Source organism: Nestor notabilis, unplaced genomic scaffold, assembly GCF_000696875.1.
Source record: "Nestor notabilis isolate BGI_N333 unplaced genomic scaffold, ASM69687v1 scaffold34886, whole genome shotgun sequence".
NCBI classification, from domain to species: Eukaryota; Metazoa; Chordata; class Aves; order Psittaciformes; family Psittacidae; genus Nestor; species Nestor notabilis.
In genome coordinates, this window is record NW_009932140.1 from 21,606 (window position 1) to 45,556 (window position 23,951).

The 23,951-nt window shown below is 42.7% G+C and overlaps 1 protein-coding gene across 3 annotated transcripts in view; it reads right to left on the minus strand.

The window, feature by feature from the left end:
- The window catches only part of GRB2 (growth factor receptor-bound protein 2), a 42,580-nt gene extending 18,635 nt beyond the window's left edge, over nt 1–23,945 (minus strand). For 2 of the 3 annotated variants that reach the window (XM_010016219.1, XM_010016218.1), the window contains exon 1: nt 23,808–23,885. In XM_010016219.1, the coding sequence (XP_010014521.1) occupies nt 23,808–23,885 (78 nt within the window). Of the gene's footprint in view, nt 1–23,807 lie in introns of all 3 variants that reach the window. The other variant, XM_010016217.1, reaches the window with a different exon arrangement.
- Between the last annotated feature and the right edge of the window lie 6 nt (nt 23,946–23,951).

The following is a 23,951-nucleotide window of genomic DNA, read 5'->3' on the forward strand; positions in this document are numbered from 1 at the left end:
GCACGATTCCTGGGGGGGGGGGGAAGCTTTCAGTGCAATTGGCATCTATTTACAAGATAGATAATCTTCAAATTATTTTTTGTCTTTAAATGCCTGGCTTTGTTTAAACTGTTTCATTACAGTATTTATTATACACTCATTTTACAGTCCAGGCAACAGAGCAATAAACCCCTTAACTTTGCTTCATCTGGTTTTAAAATGTCAAGGCTTTAGGATTCCACCAGCACAAGGTCTTGCATTTAATATCAATTGCTTTATATTTTACAGCTTTGTAAATCTTAGAGAGGGGGAAACAGCCTTACTCAGCTCTTTGACAGACATATATCAGGAATAGTATTTGACAACTAATTAGTTCTAGAACAAAGTTCCCCAGGTTAATTACACCTGATATGCCATATTAAATATATATAGGTATTTGGACAGCTATGCAACACTTTAGCTATTCTGATCCTACTGAACTTTTGTATATTTCATATCTCTTATTGATGGTCCTCAAAAAACACAGTAGTTCAGAGCCAAATCCAGATAATTTAAGCCTGCATCCAGAAATGAGGATGTCTGTGGCATCTCTCAAGAGAGTCAGCAATGGAATGGTTAGTACTGATCTAGTACACATCTTAACCTCAGAATTAACAGCCTGACTTGTTAATTCATACTTCTGAGCATGAGTTCCTACCCAGCACAGACTCAGAGGCCAGGCTATCAGTCTGTAGTGGCTGGATGTTTGGCAGCAGCACTGTTTCAGTTGGTTTGTGCAGTGGTAACAGGCTCTTGTGTAGTGCAACAGTCGGGGGAACCGATGTGCAGAACAGTTCAGGGAGGTGGTGGTGGTGTATTTTATACCTGCCTCCGTCGACTGGCTGGCAACAGAGACACACAGTAAGTGCAGGGTACGACTGTACAGCTCTAGAGCTGAGGCAAGCGACTAAGGAGATGGGAAGGAAAGGAATAGGGCAGGACTGCTTGAGCAGGCAGTGCCATGAAGGAAACACCCTTCGCTCCAGTTTCAGAAGACACAAACTGCTCTATAATTCCTCCAACAAACCACCCCAAAACTCACATAAACAAGAATTAATCTTGTGTAAAGTTTCATCTAGAGAGAGTTAAACAGAGCAGACTATGGGAACAGGCAGACAAGAGCTCAAGAAGGAGCATGTGAGTAGTCCTGCAAAGGGGCAGCAAAAATCAAGACTCAAGTGAATGTGAGTGTGTAGAAGGGAAATGGCAAAGCAGAGTGAGGGACTCAGCTGAGTCTTACCAAGCTATTTGTGTCTTCTGAGGTCAGGCTTATTTGGGCAAGTGGTTTCAAGCTGTACACAAATTGAAGCTGGGACCTCTAATGGGTAAGATAGAAAGCAAAGTCACCTTCAGGAGAGGCAGCCAGGTTAAGCTAAACCTCATACTGATCCTGGCAAGACATTCGAAGATTTCTGCAGCATAGACAGAAAAACCACAGACTTAATGCATGAAACAGCTATCAAGTCCAGGGACACTCACAAGAAGTACTGGTGGGCTGATCAAGTCTCTGTTTCTGCTCTATTTTTTCAGCAATGTCAGTTGTTGGTCCTTCTGACAAGGTGAGTTCTTTATGGGTTTATGACTGACATGCATAGGAAAAGTCAGCCCTTCCATCCAACCACACGTTGTGAAACCACACACGTGAGAAGAGTAGGGCTTTATGAGTAGCTGTTTCAAGCTCACATGTCAATACCAGTGTGCCAACGTCAAAGCTGTTAGACACAGGATGTTAAGTGAGTGTTAACTGCAATATCCTTTCTGCAGCAACTGAATTATGAGTATTTACTATGAAGAAGCAACACTGATTTCTTGCACATCTAAGACAGACACAACTTTTCTGCCAGTCCCTAGAGCGTATATTGCAATTTGCATTTGAAAGTACAGAGAAAAGCCCAAGTTCCACTGCCCTGAGACAGCTGCCCCAAATGTCACCACTCTTCAATTCAGATCCCACCTGCAAAGGCTGATCACTTTGCCCAATGAAGCTGAAGGCTGCCATTTCCTGTTAGCACCAAGAAGGTTTCGCAGCCTTAGTGATCTAAGGATAGTACTCTCACCATCTATTTGAAGTGCACTTCCCCCAGGTTCAGAACGCATCAGTAACTCCCTGCCCATGCGTTTCAATCCCTGCCCTACTGAAAGAGTGAAGTAAATGGTGTTGAAATCTCATTTTGAGATGAAAAATGAAAACTGCAGCTGAGGAACCCTCCACAAACAGCTGTCAGTCCATACAGGGAAGACTTATTGCTTCTTGTTAGGACAGGCAGCAGCAGTTACAGCTGCACCTTTGGGACAGAAGAACGTAGCTTTGGCTGTAAAATTTGCCAGGCGTATTGATGGAGAACAAAAGGATGCAAATGCTCGTGGGACAGGAGACACTGATCTTTATCAAGCAGACTTCACCCACCAGCAAAATGGAAAAGACTGGCTAGTGATAATTAGACCAACAAATGGGATTTAAAATACTGCAGAAAGCCCCTTCACTTTTCTACTGCTAGGAAAAAACGAGCCTCCAATCTCAAAGCTCTGTGAATCTCTCAGGTGTAAGGCTTACTGCAACCAACACATAGCACAAAGGGAAGACTTGCCTCATCCATGCAGAGCTTCCAAACTCTGCTAGAATGTGATCAGGAAGTTTATGGTTCTCGTTCCTAGAGACAACCCTTTCCTCATAGTGACTGCAATCTATCTGCTTTGTCAAGAACGAAGTTCGGGGGAAGTTTTGCATTTGCTACAGGAAGGGTTCACTGTGCCCATTTGAATTATCCTTCTCTTACAACAGAGGAGGTATCACTCATGTCAAGCAAAGTACACGAATCCTCAATGTCTTTATTTTCCCTTTAGCCCTTTCTATCTCTTCACAGAAGTATTACTGGAGGAGTGTCACAGAAGCAGCCCTTACATCACCATCTATTCCCCCCTCCTCCTCCACTACCCCAAATGGAACAGGCCTGCTATCACCAAGCCAGCTCATGCAATTCTTTATTCTTTGCAATTTCCTACCTCTCATTTGAAAAACAAATACTTCACTGTTATCTAAAAATATATGAAAACATTGCCAGCAACTCAGCACTCACTCAAAGCAAAACAACCATCACCACCCAGTGTGAATGCACAATAGAAGCAGCAGTTTTGGTAAGGTAAATTTTTAAGGAGTTCTTGAGAACAGCAAGAAAAAGAATTCAAGTTACAAAAAGAAAGGGCTGCTCTATAACCAGCAAGAGAATGCTGCTCTGCCATCATGAGACTCAGCCAAACGTACAGCCCCAGGGCAGGGATGAAGAGTGCAGTTTGACAGCAGCAAAAGCCTTCAGCAGCAATGCCAGTGCAGGGTATGCTGAGCTGACTCCCACACCAAAGCTGCTCCCCCCCACCCCATGTAGCCAGCACAGCTACTTTAAACCAAATCAAACACCTTAGCTAAAAAAAAAAAAAAAACAAAACCCAAAACAAAACCAAAACTAATAACAAATCACCAAACCAAGAACAAAAAATACCCCAAAACCAACCAAACCCCTCTCTGCTGACCTCTTCACAGTGCACCCCTACAGATGTCTGCACTACCACTAGTAAGAGTGACACACAAAATAGAGTATCCTGTTTGTAAAGCTAAGATGTATCCCCAAGGCAGTGATTCCAGAAGTGAAGTTTGTGACAGAGCTACATTAAGCTTCTCCCAGGACTTTCTACCCTCCAGCCATTCCTTCTCACCTCTGCACTCTCCATCCCCACCCTGTCCTGGCCCAAGTGTTTGAGAAGTCAGTTGTGACTGATTGGGGTGAAGAAGAAAAGCCCATCATTTGCAAGGGCTCCATTTTTTGCCAACATGCTCAGTCCCAATGGAGCTCGGTCACTGACGTGAGTTTTCTGTCAACAGAGCACAGGAACTGGCAGCTAGAGGAAAAGCTCAAGTGCTCCTGTACTACAAAACAATGAAGTGCAATGAAGAGTTACACACTTTGCGTACTCTTGGCAGTTGGGGCAGGGATGTGATATTCCTGCATTGCATGCTTCTCTCTAAGCAAAAGCACATCTAACAATACACACCATTCTACTAACAGGTCGAATTCAGATTACCTACAAAAATGACAGATCAAACAGAAGGAGAAAGAAGGAACTTCCTTCTAGCCAGCTCTGATGACCTAATGCATCTCTTTCCCCTTCCTTTCCAGCCTTCTTCCCTAACACATCTCCTTCCCCTTCCTTTCCAATCTTCTTCCCAAAAGCAACTTCAGGATAGGAACTGGAAATACGCTTGATGTTCAGAGATGGCCAGTGGAACAGTCAGAGCAATATTTAAATGCTTTCAAGAGAGTTCCCTCCAGTGTCTAATCTGGAAGTCCATCAGCGTAGCACAATAAACTCTCAAACAGCCGATGAATCTGTTCGAACAGGAATTAGGATAAAACCCAAATCTCTTAAAGACAGAGAAACATATTTGCTTTGTAACTCCCACAAGCGTCAGCTGTCACTTTGCCTTCTTTTCATTTACAGGCTTGAAGAAGCAACACCACTTGTTTCATAATGAAACTGTGCAGAAAGGGCAGAGCTTCTTCCACAAGTGTGAGACAAAGACCTCTTGTACTCCTCAAAGTCCACCTAACAACATTTGCACTAGTGTTGAAGTAAAACTTACCAGCCCAGTGCAGAAAAGAGTCCCTTTCTCCATCACAGACTAGAAAGTTAACCCTTTGCAATCAACCAATCTTAACCCATCAGCAACAATAGCAAAGTTGTGCTGTAGATCCTAAAAGGTTTGGGAATTCCGTGCTCCAATTCAGTTGTCCCTTCTTCATTTAAAATACACAGCTATGTATTTCCCAGCATCTTGCATTAACTTTTGTGTATTTGTAACGAGATCAGGAGACACTCCACTAAGTTTTATGGTTTTGTGTGTCAAACACTGGGACAAAACTTTGGAAAATCCCAATTTTTTTTTTTTCTTTTCAGAAAAGCTAGGGAAAAAAAAATCCTAACTATCATGGGCTAAGGATCTCCAGAAGGGGCTGTGATTTAATGAAAATGCAATTCTTAATAATCATTTCTTATTTGTTGTCTTATATACAGGGTGGGTTTCATCCTTTGTAACTCAAAGGAGTTGATTAACTCATCAGTTTAGACAGCCTGTTTAGACAAAAAAACCCCGACAAACCAACCCAACAACAACCAAGTTTATTACTCTCAGTAGGAAAGTCTTTGAGAGCTTCATTATTTCCGGATGGTACAAAGCTTTAATCTGAAGTTTGCAGAACACACCTCAGTTACCTTCTCAGTAGGTATTTTTTGCAGCTGCTGAAGAAAGGGTTAACCCCAGGACATTTTCAGATCTAGAGACTAAGTGTAATGAGATCAGAATAATAAGATTACCACAATCTGCCTCACACACGTAGCTCGGATCAGCCCTAATCTCTTCATTTTGAGACAGATGGAAAAAGCATGAAATCAGAGATAACAGGAGGCCAATTTCCTAGAATAAGCAGCTTTGCAAGGTCCACCGTAGCTCTGAGTCAGTATTTTCCTAGATTTGTACCTATTTAACCAATTCTAATACAACATATTGGAAGGGAGAATCAGAAACTTCAAATCCATACTCCATAAGCAATAAGAAGTAGTAATACATCAATGTAATTTTAATATGCTGCAGAGTATTAAAGACTAAGAGACTAATTTACTGAGACTTTGGCCAGGACCAGCCCAGATGCTTTAACTGGAAACACAGTGAGTAAAAACCAGTACTTTGAAAAACAAAGATCTCAAAACTGCACGTGACTGGGGACTGCTCATTGATTTTTACTACAAGGTGGATACAGCGTGGGGATGGCAAATCCCATCTGTGACCAGTTTGCCACAAACCAGGCACAGGAAGGACCGTTTTAATCCTGGTTTAAGACAGCACATTAAAGAGATGCAGCATGGAATGACCCCTTAACTCTTCTATTCTGCAGGATATGAGTACTGGGGGGGAGAGGGGAAGAATGAAATAGCCTCAGATATACAAGATAGCTGAGGGTGATAATCTCCAAGTACCTCAGCAGAACCTGGCCAAGAATCAGCAATAGGGAAACTTAGAGAAAAGGAAGAAAAGCATGCTGTATTTTGGCACTAAATACAATCAGCAGGATGCCTTCAGATTAAATAACACTGGTAAGGGAAATAGAGGTAAGCAAGAAATCGCACAAGGAATTAAAACCAGACTTGTGGCTATAGGATAAATGGAAAATTATTTTTCAAGCAACAAACAGCTCCTAACTTTTTCCAGAACAAAAGCCCTACCCTGTAGGTCAGCAGGAGCCTCAGGCTCTCTGAATCAAAGCAACATGAGACCTTTGAGGCTCATGACAGCAGTACTGTCAGCTAGTTATGCAAAGACCTGAGAAAGGAAAGGGAAAGATAAAGGCACCACAGAATCCAATCTCTTCCCAAGCAGGTTCACCTGCCAGTTCAGACTAATTGCACCCATAACTCGTAGAGCACATCAGCACCTTGCATGTATCTGCTCTAAGCCAGTAATTTTACAACATGTCTTAATTCAGCCCACAAAAGGCCTGTTCACGCTCTCACAGCCCTCATGATTTTGTCATGTATTATATAGACATGGCCACAATTAATGATCTGGTTGGTATCCACATCAAGCTCTTTCTATTGCCTCAGCTCTGTTTGTACATGTGCATAATTTGCTGCCTCACCTCTTATCTGTGCACTTGAAGAGGTCAATGTAACCTCCCTTTGTGGGGAGGACAGGCAGATGTGCAAACAGCACTTAGCCCCATTTCATTTTGGGGTGGTTCACTGACAAAAGCTAGAAGAGGAGATCTGATCACACCAGTTCTGGACACACAATCCTGTCCATGTAAGAAGAGCAGCAAAACCAACACTAGTGGAACATTAGGTCTTAAAACAAGACACCTTCATAGCAAGATTATAAATTCAGTTATAAATCAGCACTGACTAAAATAAAGAGAAATCAATGAGGCTTATCTTGCCCTGTACAAATCAAGGCAATTCCAGTGCAGACAACTAATAACATTGTGGTTTAGCATGACACAAGAGCTCAGTTTTCCACACCATAGAAACCACCATTTAAGGCACCCAAAATACTAATGCTGCACTAAGGAACTGCAACTATATTCATCAGAGATTTGTCAGCTGCAAGGTGATGGTTTTAATCAGCATGTTTTTGATGGATATACCTTATTTAATCTAGTTTTACTTATTTATGTCTAGCAACATCTTAAACTGGAGAGGAAATCTACAGGTACTTGGTTTGGCTGATCTTCAGAGTGAGAATATGAAGAGAGACAGGAACTCTTCTTGTTTTCCAGTAAGTGCAAAGCTGCTCAGACTTCCTCTCTAGTGGGACGCGCACACACACACAAGAGGAAGACACTTGCAAATGGTTTCTAATGAGAACCCTGAATATCATCTGACTCATTCCTGTCACATTTGCATAATGCAAAGCACACTGAGAGGTCTTGCAAACCTTTATGAGAGCAGAAGTGTGGCATCAAACTAAGCACACTGAGGGCAGTTTGAAGAATGGGCTCTAAAACATGATACCCACTTAAAAACATCTCACACGATGCCTCATGAAATAGAGCCAAACAGGAAGAAACGAGATGCAGCTTTACTGTAAAACATTACATTAGCATCAGTGATTTTCCTGCCCACATTACACTGAATAAGGGAGAAATAGAGGATAATAGAAGCCCTTTAATGAGAAAAGGTTGTTGGGGACTTGCTTTTAAAGGCCTGAAATGGCACATTGCCATTTTCTTGCACCCAAGTTTCAACCCAGCTCCCAGCAGGGCATCAGCCACACTTTAAAACACGAAAAACACCCAACAAAACACAACCAACCTGGGTGGTTTTAAAGAAAGCAACAAACCAACCAACCAACCAAGCACCAGGATTCTGCTGGTGTTGCACTAAGAACCTGAAGTTCAAAGACAGTTTGAATAGTCCATTCTTACACACTGTTCATGCCACCACTGGAGGTTGGTGTAACAGACAAGGGAGCTTTCACCCAGCAACTCTGGTCATTTCCACCTGGTCAAGTTCTGCTAAGAGAAGATTGCAAATAACAGATGTACTTAAACACCCTTTTTAGCCAAAGACATCAGGTACACTCAGTCCAGATTCAGACTTCTGGGATCAAAAATAAACCCCAACAAAAAGCAAGCAAACAAACACCAGGGAAAAAAAAGGATTCAAATGGATTTTGCACTTAAAAAACCTTTGTGGAAGTATATTTAATCACAATTCTTCTTCCCAGGTTTTGATAAATGTTTCTAATAATATCAAAAGCCAGTAAAACCAACTGGCTATGCTCCACTACCTTGCTTTAGGTGCCCAAGCAACTGGTTTCAGATCTTGGCAGTCCTGGGGTCATGGTTGGACTTAATGATCTTAAAGGTCTTTTCCAAACTCACTCATTCTATGATTCTAATCCCCTCATTTCTTTTCCAGGTTTCCTTAGCTCTTTGAACATGAGGGCTACAACAGGTATGTCAATAGACTTGATCTTGAATCCTCAGTCATTTTATTAGGAAGATTTTACCATCCATCCCAGCTTTTCCCCAGCTGCCAGACACACCAGCCCTTCCTGCACAAAGCTTCTTCAGTGCTTTCACAGCAACTTGTGCCCTTTTAATACGTAAACCTCAATAGGGAAACACACCAAATCCCATAAACACACACACTGGGGCTGGTGTACTCAGGTCTCATGTAGATCTTTAATTCATGCTAACTTTAAGAAGAAACGTATGACTGTTTTCACTCTGCTATGGAATAACGAACTATTATATCCCAGAAATCTTTTAATGACATTAAAGTTCAGCCTATTTTAGGGTCACCACAGGTCTTAGTGAAAAGCGTTGGTTCATTCCAACACTAATCCATTTTTCTTTCCTCTCCAAACTCATCATTGGATTACGGTGCAATTTTGGGACAATTAACAGTATACAGAATGAAACACCCACAATTCTGCATTCACAAAGTTGGAGTAACAAAAAGCAGAATTCCAGTGGCCTCAATTTAACCAGAAAAAGCCCAACAATTTCTGGCAAACCAGGAAAGATTGGCCTTCCAAAGGGAAAAGAAAACCACACAGCCCACCAGAGCCTGTGAAAACAGACTGAAGAAAGAACCTGCTTTGATAACTGATGCTAGACTGAGGAGCTGGAGAGAAAGACGCCTGAACCATGCACAAGGAATCAGATGTTGAAGAAGAAGGCTCATTCCTCTAAACAAGGAAAGCTATCCCAACTACACAGCCAGCCTACATCTAACCCCCAGCAGAAGCCCAGAGGGAATGCTGGAAGTCATTATGAATGGCAAAAAGTGAAAAGATAACCAATAACCAAAAAGAAGGGGATGCCCACCATGCAGTAAGGACCCCACTCATGCCGGAGCTGCCCACTGGTCTGGAACATGTACTTAATTCAGTGTCAAAACAGCATTCCTACTCTGACAAACTGAGGAAGTGCAAGGCCCAAGAACTAAAAAGCAAGTTCAACTCACATTCTACCCCAGGAAAAGTCCAAACCCTCAGTTGTGGGGGCTTACTGAGAGGAAACTACTGAATTACACACTAGAGGCGAAGGGACAGGGGAAAATGAGTAGCATAAAAGAAAAGAAGCGGGGGGAAGACAACATCTGCACATTGAAGAAATGCTTTAAAAAATTCCCCTTATGCTACAAAGTTCCTCTTTCACTTCAGAGCTAATAAAACAGCTTTAGTCCATGTGCAACCCTGTCCATGAAAGGAAACTGAAACATTTACATAGAATTTACTCACAGCAAGTTACAGTAGGAGAACTGCGTGTATTTATGAGACTGAGCCTACAGTTGTCATTGTAATTCACCATTGTATGGATTGGGAAAAGAAACACTCCTCCAGAGTTACTCAGGAGTAGGAAGAAAACCAGTATACTAACACAGGAATATTTCACTTAAAATAGATGCACTATCTACAGTATCTCAGAGGAACAGAGAAATATTAACCTGGTAGGTAAGTACCGATAAACACTTCTTTTTCTTTCTCTTTCTTTCTCTTTTTCTTTCTTTCTCATTAATATAACGTACTATTAGAAACACCACCAATCTCTACAAGAAACCCTATTGGTGCTTTCTTAGCTAATAGGCAAAAAAGAAAATCAGAGAGGCTCCTTACATGAAAATGCAGAAACGCAGATTCTAAATGCCAAAAGCAGTAACTTGCTCCAGAATCCTGGAATCAAGGCAGCTGAGGCACCAAATTCTTTGTGGAAAAGCTCAGAGATAACTCAAACTATCTCTTAATTAGTGGCTCAAATTAGAAGGAACTGTTCCAGGTCAAGAACAAATTAAAGCAAGAATAGAATTCGTTAGGGCTCCACTGCAGTAACCTGGAAGGGATATCAGAATGCAGGTCACTCACACCCTGGGGTATATTATTTGACCACAGACTAATTTTAAGCTCCCAAGTACACTATAGTAGCACAGTATCTCCATTGTAAGTCTCAGTAAAAGATAAGGCACTAAAACTCTCCCTTAGTGGGAGATTCCAATCAGGAGATCAATGCCTTGACCACAGAAAACTCCCCCCAGGGCCCTGAACAAAGGGTCAATCGTTCCTACACAACCAAATAGGATTTTTAGGCCATGTGTTAGCTACGGATGCATTCAAAAACCTTCCCAAAAGAGGAGTTCTGGGAAGACCTCACTCATGTGCTCACAAACCAGGATCAGGCCTTATCGAAAGACCCCAAAAACGTATCTTGCAGCATGACAGATGCCAGTTGGTCCCAGCTGGTTTGCAGCAATATTGCCAGTGTGAAGCCTTAACGCCTCTCTGGAATCCAGCTCAGCTGACTTTCAAGCAGCTCTTTGGAAGCTGGGCTCTTCTGGCAAAGCTATAAAAGCAAAAAGCATCTTCACCTCAGAGCTCCAGTGGCAAGAGAGAACAAAGATGTGACTCCATATAGAAGGCAGATGAATCACTAATTGAAATAAACTAGAAGAGCTGCAAGGTCAAGACTTGAAGTTTTCTTGGGTTTATGTGTGTTGCTTCATTTAAAAAGAACAACTCGGGTTTTTGGCTACTCATCTCCACGAACATCCTCATCAACAACACTGCTCTGCTCAGTGGCTGATAGAAGGTTAGCACGGAAAGCAAGGGGTCAGTGTCCACAGCGGAGGGAGGCTGTACCACAGGGATCCCAGGAGGGGCTGCGCTGCTCAACACCTTCACCACTGAGCTGAGAAGCTGACAGAGAAGTGGCAAAGTTCACCAAGATGTTCACAAACCTTAAAATTCATGAGCTGCACAGATAACGTAGTACTAAAAGACCAAGTGATAACAGACAGATTGAATATGCAAAATAACATGCATGAGGAAAAAAACACAGCCAAACCCCCCACAGAACTCTAACTACATGAAGCTATAGGTTTTAAACCAGCTATTTCTCCTCAGCAAATATCCCAGAATCATGGGGGTAGTAATCTGAAAACAGATTAGAAACATTACCTAATATTCCATATGAAAGAACCAAACTATTTTGACTCTGCATCTGTTCTGTCTCTGAGTAGCTACACTCAGCCTATCTCAAAAAACACTGAAATGTACTAAAGCAGTTGAGAAAGGAACAAGGACAAAGTAAGTCTGGAATGGTTTTTGCACTACAGGACATCAGACACAAGAGGACACTTCCAAACCTGCTCCTCTCAGTACAGGAAGAGATGTTTTCCTGCTATCTCTTGCAAGGGGAGGACAGAAACAGTGGGGAAGCCAATAAAATTCCCCAGGTAGGATGTTTCAAACCAACAAAGGGAATAACTTTTTCCCCACACAGGACGCATTTACTTTATGAGAATTTAATGTTATCATGTACAGATGGATTCAAAATGGGGTTAGAAAGATTCATAGAAGGTGAGGCCATCAGTGGCTCTTTCAACACAACAGTCCAGGTACAGCCTCCAGCTGAGAGAGCCACCGAAGTCTGGCTGTGGGAAGACCGTCTACAAGGAGGAGGAGGAGGAGGATGCCCAGTGCTAAATGTCTCGCCCCAAACAGCCAGCACCCAAGGGGTCCATCTAGCCCAGTCTCTAATGGCAAATAAGTACAGATATTCAGAGAAGAATAAAGGAAGGTGTCCCTGCCCGTGGCAGGGGTTGGAACTGGATGATCTTTAAGGTCCCTTCTAACCCAAACCAGTCTGTGATATGTATAAAGAGTTTTCTATTATGTTTAATCATGAAAATGGCATATAATGCACTTCAGATGGAAACTGCTCTCAGATACAGGACACTATTTTAACATTATGAAGGGTACATTTTACTACCACAGGAGAATGTCTAAAGCATAATCCATTATAAAGGTATAATAAACTTAATGTTATCTATGGCAACGAACAGTGAGTAGGAGAAAGTTGGCTAATACTGGTAGTTGGCAACATGGTACAAGGGCCATGTAAAAGGTCAGCTCAGATCTGTCTATGACAGTGCTGCAAACCATTGCCAAACCCAAGCACACCCCAGCAGTGTTACTTGTTCCTGCATTAGTACACAGGAGTTAGGTTCATTCGATGATGTCCCTTGAGCTTCCTCCCAGTTAGCAAACCAGGAGTTTTAGTCACCATGACTGAGGGAATAAAAGGTGGTTGCACAAGAGTTTAACCAGGTACTGCCAGATTTCTCACTCTGGGCTGCAATCCTGAACAAAACCAGCTAAATCCAGTTAAGATTCAGAGAAAACTAAGAAAGTGGTAGAACCGTATTTGCTTTGTGAGGACTTTAAGCTAGGGAGCCCAAAAGCATCTAGAACTGCACCCTCAGCCACAGAACACTTACCTGCAGCTCACGTAAGTCACCCTGGGCTGGATGTCAGTGCTGACCAGGCTGCAGAGCAGCTCTGTCACCAACATATGTTTAATAATTTCAGCTTTTTGAAAGTTAAAAATCATTTTTCTTCTCAACAAATAAGCTTTAGGAGAAACTTACTACTCCTGATGCAAATAGCACCAACTGTGTCTCTAATCTTACTGCAGCACCTTGCACGTGTTTGTAATCCAAACAGAGAGAGGTGGAACAAAACCCAAGCTCTTCATGGAAAAGAAAGCTCAAGCAAGTCTATAAAAGCTTCTTTTTACCTATGCTCTTCCTTTTCACTACGGGAAGGTAACAGCTTGCAAGATTTCCAGACATACTGAGCTGTGAAGGAAGGGTGGAAGCCGGGGAGGCTGGGTCAACTTAGAGCACTTTGGTTAGCTCTGTTCTTTGTGACCCTGTAAAGAGAGTTGTTATTTTTATCCTGGGTCTTCCTAGGTAGAGTCCCAGCAGTCTTCATCCATCCTGGCACAGAGCAAGTTACACTCTTAAGCTAAAGGGCAATTTTCAGGAAAAGAAAATGACGAATGTATCACTTCCTGTTAAAGAGTAAGGAATTGTCAAGATGGTTTGATGCTGGAAGAAGGTTTAAGCACCCTGGCACAAATGCTCAAAACAGATACTAGTTTTTGACAAGCTGTAGTTTCGTTAGAGGTCAGAAAGAGGCATCAGTGCAAAATGTATCTTGAGAAATAAGGACAGAAGTGAAGGCAAGGAGGAAGCAAAAGCAACTTCTGCTTCCTGCAGTCAGAAGAGAGCCTCAACTGCCAGCCCAGGCTTTATTCACTTCCAGGATTCATCTTGATTCTTCTTCAAGGACATGCAAAACATTACAGGAACATAACATTCAGCTGTGGAATATACACACGAGTTCTCCTGATACTGCCTGAACAAGGCATGTTTATCATGCTGCAGTTCACCTCCCCAAAACCCAAGTATTGTTTGAAGGCAAGGTTGGGAAAACCAGCATTCCAAATACCAAATTTCACCTTTAAAAGTTGCATTGTGCTTGTCTCCATTATGGCTGCACCTCCTCCTCCCTTCTTTCCCTTCCTCTGCAACTGCCGGACACACTTTGAGCAATTGTTGGCCTTCCCTCTCTGCCCCCACCAAGACACTTGGAGTTTGTCCTGCCTAGTTATGCCCCCAGTAACAGTGAAGATCAGAGCCTGAGATGTGAACAGGAGGTCAGGGAAATAAATACCTCTTAAGTCAAAGGGGCAGATTTTCCATAGGAACTAATGAAAGATGAACACTTCTGCAGCTTAAAATCCTTCCAAGTACTCTGAAATAAATTCACTTAAGGCTAGAATCTAAGCATAGCTCTTCCCAAGCAGACCATAATCTCCTGTTAAAAGCAGAAAGTAGAAGCCAGATCAAATGGTTAAAGTCTCATTTTCGTGTTTAAGCTGAAGTAGTGTAGGGAACAAAAGAATACTCTGAATTTGACTGCACGTAAGGATTTACAATGGAAAAGGCTACAGTTGCAGGAGGTTTGAATTTTGTGCCGGTTTCTCACAAAGCAGAGGGCTGAGTAGCTTAGACCACAAGTCTTCTGCACCAGCAGAGCTGCAAGGATTAGTGGAACCTGCTGGCTCATACATAACTCATGGAGAATTCCCCCCTTTCCTCCCAAGGGAAACAATTCTGCATAACAGCAGCACTTTTTTCCCCTCCCTCCGCATGTAAACCAGCGGAGTTTTCGTACAAGTCAGAGCAAGAAGCAGTTTGGCTCAGTGCAGAAAGCATGGATTCCAGAGGCAAATTATTTAAATCAGAGGTTTTGGAGACTAACAGCATAATTACAGTTCAGCTGAGCTGCAGAAAGAGATGCTTTCTGTTCTGTGCACCAGGCCCAGCTGCAGCGGAGCCAACTCGCGGCTCAGGACAGAGCGTGCACGCTGACATGAACACATGCAAAGCAGCTAAATGAGGCAGGTACACACTGAACACAGCTACTCTGGGAAGGATTCTCTTTCTATATTTTGTTTATAAAGGGCAGAAAGGTTTGAACAGCACAATTATAAATTCATCACTCTACACAGGCTGACAATGTACTTCCTAGACAAAAATAGCTTGTCCTCACTGTTGTCTTCTTCCAGTCACCAACCTGACCTGCCCCCGTGGGATCAAAAACCCAACTGATTTGATGGATCTCCAAGAACAGGACTATTTGTTTTCCCAACCTCCAAGAGAGACAGAAGGATCCAACATCAGGTTCCTGAAAGGGAAAAAAGCCTCTTTGGTGCTCCAAGACATCTTTAAAATGGGCTTTTATTTAGTATTTATAGAAAAACACTCTTCTTTTAGTAAAGAGAAGTACAGGCTGAGGGAAATGATGAACACAACCATTCAAAATGCAAATTTCAGATGCATCTAGTAACTAACGGGGAAGTACTGCAGAGCCAGCATCTGGGGTGCAGGAATATAATAACTATCCTCAAAATCGTTATCGTGAGCAGTTTGGGAGAATGTCAGTTCACTTCTTGCTCTATTAGAGCTCAGCAGTACAAGCCCATGTGTTTAGCACATGTCACCATGAAAAAAAACACATTCCTAAGTTTGTTAAACCAATTCTCACTTGAGTTGTCAGATGGTGGCACCAATCATGCATATAAGACATGGGAACAAGTTCAGGCTCCACCACAGTCTGCTTCACAACCGTTTTTCTATGCCATCTGAACACCTACTCTTATGAGGTGTTACAAGATGACTTCAAAGTTGAAGGCATGTGTCACTCATGAGCAGTGCTTTAAATGCTGAGCACCAGGGCATGAGCCTAGAACGTGACAAACAAAGAGCAGCTTGAGGCTTGACAGATTGAGATCGACAACGCTGTTGTTCCACCTCAAAAGATACAGCTATTTGAGGGGAAGGAACAACCCACATTGTAGGTAATGTAAAAAACCCCTAAATATTACAGAAAGTATTCTCCTATTTTTCCTCCCCAAGGCCCAAAGCATCTAAAAAACCCCCACATTTTACTTCCTTGTATATATTCTAGTCACTGATGTTTGCCCAACTTGGGAGATAACATTAACTGCCACTGCAGGGCCAGCAAAGGAAATGAAAGAACAAGAGCTGTGGGATAAAGCTGCAGATAAGAACTCGTGTATCAAACTCCTGCAGTATCAATTTGCTGATCTGCACAGAAATGCTGAATGCATACACTCACCTACTCATCTACATTTTGAATTCAACAGAATCTTCAGAGTAAACTGGAACTGATAGACATCAAAGGCAGCTTTCCTAACAAAATGCTAAATAAAGCAAGTGAAAAACCTCAAAACATTGAGACTTGGTACCTCTTTTCACTGGTGCCCCAGTGAAATGGCTTACTATACAAAAGCACCATTTCTAAGTCTGAAAGGTGTGGTAGCAGAGGAAAAACAAATGCATTTCCTTGGTCACTTCTCTACATTCACAAGTCACAGCTGCATCTCTCTGGCTTAACACCTATCCCACCAGCACTGAAAGAAGGGAGAGCAGGAGAAGGAGGAAAAGAGACTTATCCTTTGCTACACATTCCTAATTCGAATCTCCAGAGCAGCCTGCTCAGACATCAATGCGTCACACCCCCTGTAACCCAGAACTAAGCACAGGCCAAGTGTGTTAGTTTTGAGTTGTGTTGAATCCCATAACGTGGTTATCATCACTCCAGTTCCCTGGAAGTTAGCTTGGCTACAGCCACAGAAGATCCAGTCCCATCTCTTGGCCACGCAGTGCAGACATACCCATAAACCTGCGAGCAGAGGGGTGACAGGCTCCTCACAGCTCTGCTTAGTGCTTTAACAACACTCTGCTGGCAAACCCAAGGGACATTCTGTATTTCAACACCACAGACCAGGAGAAATGGGATGCTATGTACACAGTCACACAGGGAAAACTCAGAGAGAACTCACCTCAACTAGTTCAAACGTTGCCAAACCCTTTGCTGATGCCCAATTCGTGAATGGCTTTAAACGTGTTTTGTTGGAGGCAGGTGGGGGGGGTGTTTGGGTATTTTAAAGCTGTTCATTGTTATGGTTCTAGAACCAGCTTTGATTTTTCAAACCTTTCAAGACCTACATAAATAAATGAAGAATATAGAAAAGGTTTTAATTGAGGGTAACCAGCAAGTTAAGTATGGCAATCTGGCATCAGCACTTTAACAGTCTTAAGTTAATCCAAGAGCTCAGTCTCACAGCAATTGTGAGAAAGTCCTAATGTTATCTTTAGTCTAGATTTGTGTTGTGAAATTCATCAGGTTTGGTAAATCACATTCCCTTTTTGCTCAACGGGAGACTAGAAGATTTTTGGCTCCAGTGTTGTTAGGGAGCTAATACTTCATTTTCTTTCATTTTCAAAGAAATAGAATTAGTTTCACCCAGTGCATTTTGTTCCTGAGGTTTAGGCTTTAGTTATTGATTTCTGGTATATAGTCACTAGCAACTTGAAAGCACAAGGGATTTTATCGAAGGGTCATATAGTTCCCTGCTTACATTAGGCTGAGCTACACACAGTCAAATTGGATTCCTTATCTCCTCTTGCTTAGTTGAATCTTTATTATAATGAGAAACCAGAAAAGTCTGAATTTCACTACCAACAGGACCCCTCCTCCTCCCCCATATAGCAGGGCTCTGCAGAGAAACTGGAAAACTAATAATACTACATTTATGACACTCTCAATCCTTTATACATACCACTGAAAGGCTTAATCCCTCTTTTCTTCCCCCAAGCTGAGATCAAGCTTTTACCATTTTCATTAAAATAATAATAAAATCAAAGTTGGTCCATTATCACCTGGGATGTCCCTGAGAAAAACAGATTTTATTGACCTGAAATTCTCACCATAGAGTTTAGCACAAGAGAAGTGTCACTGAACCAAAGAGGAGTGAGGACATTTTTGTGCTGGCAGTAAATAAAGCCCAAGGCCCATTGCACTGGCTGCAGTTTGACACACGTTGAACAAAGCAGATAAATAATATAGCAAGGCAAAACTGGAGTTGTTGATTATGTCTCTGCTAACACCTCTCAGAGGTCTGGCACACCACATAAGCTGGACCTGGCAGAGAAGCTGGAACAACTGCACTTCCATTACAGTGGCAAAAGACAGATGGAGCTTCAGATGAGCATCAGTTCCCCTGGTTATAACAGAGTGCAATACATGTTAAATCAATACAATAAATGAGCTGAGCACTAGCTTTAATCAGTGTTTTGTTTGACACTCAAACTCCAGCAGCACACAGCTCACAAGGGCCAATTTTTGTCTGCTGTCAGTGACAAGTTTAAATAATCATCACAAATAGCTTCTAAATAAACACGAAGATGCTGTTTTTAGGGAAGAACATGTTTACTCCTTGCTTCCAAAGCCCTTCAGTCTGGAACACTCCCTATTTATGTCTTCTGCACAGACACACCTTCAGCAATACAACCTTGCTCTAAACAGGTCCAAGCTCTTTTAGAAAGAGAAACCTTGAGTGTGTTCTTTCCTGGGCACACACACCTCATGGAGGTGAGGTAGGTCCTTCCCACAACCCCTTCCCTTGATGCCTGGAGAAGTTCATTAACCAAACACATCCCACTTTCTATCTGTAGGTTATCATCATACACAGAGAAACAGTATTTGAGAAGGTTGTACTAAAAACATAGGCACTGCATAGCTGGGTAGACCAGAAGAATGCAACCCCTTACAGGAGGCATCTCTTTCTAACACAGAACTCCGACTGCCAGGATGGCAAATCAGCTCCATTTAAGATAATTATACGTGTCTTTATGAGTCTCTGTAATTATCTGAGGTTTGTGTTCTTTGACTGCAATATCGATCACATATTGATGACAAATACAATCTTCATTCAAGGCTTCCAGCCAAGGAACACGACCTAAGCACACCTCTACAAATCAACCACCACATATGGAGTTGCCACTCACAGCTCAGCCACAAAATAATGTAGGTTGGAAGGACCTCCAGAACGCCCCCATCCACCTCCTGCTCAGAACAAGTCTAATTAGATCAGCTTGCTCAGGGTTTTGTTTGGGGATCTACAAGGATGGGGATTCCACAACTTCTCTGGGCAACCCGCTCCAATGTGTGACCTATTTCACTATAAAGCACATAGTGCTTCAATTTGCCTTAATGCAGAAAACTGTTTCTCACGTTAAAATCAAGACCACATCCGAGTCTATCCCCTTCCAAATAAATGGGGAAAGATGACTGAAGTGTGTAAGGAAGGGAGAGAAGGATGAAAGTAAAGACAATTTCACCCTAAAGAGAGGAGAAGTCTCTGCAGTACTCCACAGCAAGCATTGGATTTCCATTCTCTAGCAGAGACACCACACCATAACAGGCAATGCAGGTGAAGTCAAAGCCAAGGGATAAGGAAGAAGAGAGACCATGCTGCCCTTGTTTAGCAGACTCCTCCCTCTAGTCAAAACTGTTTCACTGGATCCACACACAAAAAGATGGTTTTCATGCAGGAAGTGAAAATGCCACCTCAGCATCAACTGTTTGCAAACACTCGATCCTCTTCAAGGCTGACAGAAAGAAAAGGCTGGTGGGAAACAAGCACGTGAGCAGAACCTGGGGTGACCATCCCGTGTGTGAGCAGAGCAGGGAAAACGCATGACTCTGCTGAAGGGAACTGTCAAGTGATCAAGATTCTATCCAGGAATTCCTTCTTTTAGCAGAGGGAAGCTGGTCTGTGTGCGTCATCCCAAAGCGAACACCCCAAAATGAAAGATGATGGCCTCTATTTTAAATCTCCTCCTGAATAATTTTCCTCATGAAAACAATCTGTAAGTGCCCCTGAATTCATTTTGCTGACAACTACTGGGAACAGGAACTTACTCAGTTCTTCAGAAGATCACTTTGCAGCTATGCCCCAAGCCTATGACAGGAGAAAGAGGAAACGGAGCAGTGGTCTGTAGTTCTTTAAAAAACCCAAAACATTCAAGGTATTCTTGAGTGTGCTCAGTGCTTCTGCATTAACCATGCAGAAATGGTTATCAGAGCACCACACTATTAACTGTGCTCTTTGGATTAGATGTAGGAGGAATAGAGAAAAGAAATGATGATGAGATGAGAGGAAGAATGATGATTTTTCTTTTCTCCTCCCCCCAGATCTCCTGGCAAACCACGAGCAAGTATTAGCACACTTTAGGTCTGGATACTTGCCAGTTAGCACAAAGGCCAACAAGAGCAGAAGCTGCTACAAATACAATAGTTTTGGGGGACATAAAACCCAAGTAACAAATATAGACAGAGACTGAAGTTAACTACTCCCTACTTCAACAAACACAGCAATTGAAAGGGGAAAAGACTGGAAAAGGATCATAGCAACCATCAACTATTCCAAGCAAATCAACATTTCAAGTAGGAACCCCCCAGTTTCATTTTATTTTTACTTATCTAAACACCAGCACAGGGCATCTTTGCACCTCTAATGGGATTCCAGTCACCAAGTTTTTGTGAAGCAACCACCAACACCTGAGAACAACGGTGATCCTGAGAGCTGTAATGAGAAGATACAGAAGGAAGAAGGAACCTTGCTCTGGAAAAGTAGCATTTAGTGTATTTAAAATGTTCAAAGGTCAGTTTGCACCTCCTGAATAGCAACACCACACACTGCTACAGAACCACTAGACAACAGGGCAAGGGGATCCAGTGCACTGCCAGGGTTTCAGAGTCACAGAGGCAGCTTCTGCCATACAGTGCCCACACAAGCAAAGGCCAAGCACTTTTCCTCTTCCCTCAGCTGATTTACAATTGCAAGCCAAAGGTCAACTATCTTCACTCACTTTTGGAAACCAGCCACAAGATTACTAACAACCAGCTTAATGGCTACAGTTCAAATGCTGTTCAATCAAGCCCCGAGTATATGGGTATGCAGCAGTAATGGCACCATGACATCACAGGCAAGTTATCTGCTGAGGTCAGAGCGAGTCAGTGTGCATCTCTGCCTGCTCTCCCAACAGAGAAACACAAACTTCCCAACGAGTGGGAATTAAAGAGTTAGAGATTGTGTTCTTTCCTTAGTGTGGCCAAGGTGCAACGGTTCGCTATGAAACAATCCTTTGCCATCATCCTCTTAAGAGGAATGGCTGAAGAACTGTGGGGGTTTAGTCCGGAGAAGGCTCAGGGGGGATCTTATTGCCCTCTACAACTGCCTGACAGGAGGATGGAGCCAGGAGGGGGCTTCTCCCAAGGAACAAGGGATGGGACAAGAGGAAACGGCCTCAAGCTCCACCAGGGGAGGTTTAGATGGAGATGAGGAACAATTCCTTCCCCAGAGGGTGCTCAGGTTTGGAACAGGCTGCCCAGGGCAGTGCTGGAGTCACTGTGCCTGCAAGTGTTCACACACCGTGTAGACAAGACCCTCAGTGCCAGGGGTTAGTGGTGGCCTTGGCAGTGCTGGGAACGGTTGGACTTGATGATCTTAAAGGTCTTTTCCAACTTGGTTTATTCTATGATTCTATCATACATGCCACCAAACTAACTTGACTTTCTGGAGGTGCATCAAGGCAGGTGTCTAGATTCAAACAAGTCCTCACTACATACCAAGTTATGTGTGCACCACACCAAAGGGTATCTCAAGAGTGAACGTGCAAATGCATTCAACAGGGTACAAGTTGATTTCTCTTCCCAAATCGAGGGCAGCAGGACTGACCTGCTTCATTGCACAGATCACATGAGGTACACAAATGGGGTCCCCTGAGATTTCTCTGTCACGAGCAAAGTACTAACAAAACAGATCTGACATGTCTGAGGGAAATTCATTTCCACAACTTAAAACACATTAGAAGTGAACCAGACTTTCAGAATGACAAAGCCTCACAGAGGTTTGTCAGCCTGAATAAAGTGAACTGTAACAATTGGCATTGGGTCTGGCTTATTTGTCTGAACTTTGCCAGTTTTAGTGACCCTCACCATGCTGCACAGGACTCAGCTGTGTGCTGAAGAATTCCTGAAACTGGGAGTTTCCACTGACCTCAGTGATAATCTTGAGCAATTCACCATTTCTATAACTCAGTTTACTCATCTGTGGAGGAAATCTATAAAATCAACAGCCATTTTCAGAACATGAGCTGAAATACAGTGTGAAGAACTGCTCATCAGTGCTATAAGGAAGTGCTCAGCCTTGGGTTTGTCTGGAGTAGGAAGATTCCTCTCTTTAGGAAAAATGCAATTAGTAATGTAGTGTAACACCATATATACACCATGTTTCTATCACTGGGAACAACGTGTACCTGTGGGATGACACCAAGTGCCAGGACTCAAGAACATGTTACTATAAGTCACTGTGTGCAGCAGCAGGAGTTTTAGCAGAGACCAGGCTTCCAAAGTCTAAAAAATAAGTTATTTGCCTTTAATTCTCAGAGAAGAAAATGATTTTAAATGAATGCAAATGTTACCAGAGTTTTTTCCCATGTACTTCAGCAAAATTCCAACCAAACTAGACCAAAATTATTAAGATTCCACTTTCAAATAAACCAAATTTCACTAGACTTCAGTTTTTCCTTTGTGTTCGGCATGTTCTACAAACTGACCTCAGCTGTGCTCTACCTCAAATACACTATAAAAGCTGAGGGTAGTAGTAACCCAGAATAGACAAATACAGCTCAAGAAAAACGCAGAATTATCCCGGAAGGCTTCTAAAATTCTGAGAGTCTTAAATGTTTAGAAGTAGCAAAAGGAAATATTCTGGTCATTTACAACAGAGGAATTGAGGTCTAAGGTCCTTCTAGGCCAAGGGATGAGTCGGACACACGCAGATGCAGTTATTTTAACAGTGAGATACATCTTTGCAACCTGTATCTGTTGATGGCTGCACATTTTACTGCCCTTTTAACAAAGCTACGGTTACGTTATTGAAATATCAGTCATAAAAGGCACAAGTTTATCCATAAAGGTTGGGTTTTTTCCAACTTATATTCAAGTAGCAGTTAAAATCAAGCTCTTCCCTGGCAAAAGTTTTGGGCAGATGAGTAATCCCATTGAGGTCTGAGGACTTGATTTGTCAGCACACACAGAGTTACAGCTGCAGACAGGCACCTCTCAACACTGTTTCTACTCAAAGCATTTGAGAAAGCAGCAGCTTAAAATACATCACACCAGGAGGGTAAAGCCCATCTTATGGGGAAATACTGACTCTGAATGAAGCTCCATTAAAGCATTCTGCAATATGGCTCTTAGGACTTGGGAGCAACAAAGCTCAGAGCTGTGCTTCACTGAGGCCAAAGCACTAGGGGGTTTTATCCAAAACAGAGAATTTTGGGCTTGTTTTCTGCGTCCAGTTTCTTAAATATACCTTTAGAAATTCAAACATTTCTCAAATTCCTTAATATAGCAAAGATGAAGCCTAAAAAGCCTTTGATATATTGAAAAAACTATAGACCAGAATTCCTCTAATGCACTCCAGCATCCACTTACATCTGCACAGATCCATTAAATATTCAGCCACAAGCTTATCACTGGAGTTCATCAGGACTGAAGATAAAACTCAGTGCCAATATTTGACAGCCTGATGCTAAAGATTATCTACTGAGAAATAATCCAATCACTGTTCTTTGATATTGGAATCCTTGGCAGAAGCAAAAGAAAGGAATATCAGATTGATCTTGATCACTTTAAGGGGTTTCCTCTCTTCGAAGGGAATTCAGCATAGAGACTGCTTTGTACTTCTGCTTATTTGCTACCATGTTTACGACTAAGTTTTCAGATATTCCAATCTTAGAACAGTGAGACATGGGATACACTATGAACACACACCCCAAACTGCTCCTGCTCCTAGAGATCAGGCTGGGATTGAGGAAATCTTGAGGTACTCTATTAAGAGGAGGCAGCGTTCCCTGGGGACTCAAAGGAGGGTCAGGTCTGATGGACAGGAAGAGAAGCTGAAAAGCCCAGGGCTAAGGAGGGAACTCCCGAGCCCTCACCCTCCGCTTACCTTAAGGATGTCCCCCCGTTTGAAGCTCAGCTCGTCATCCGCGGTGGCTTTGAAGTCGTACTTGGCGATGGCTTCCATGCTGGGGCTGCCGCGCACGGCGGTGCGGGCGGTGGGCAGGAAGCGCTCCCCGAAGCCTCCGCTCCT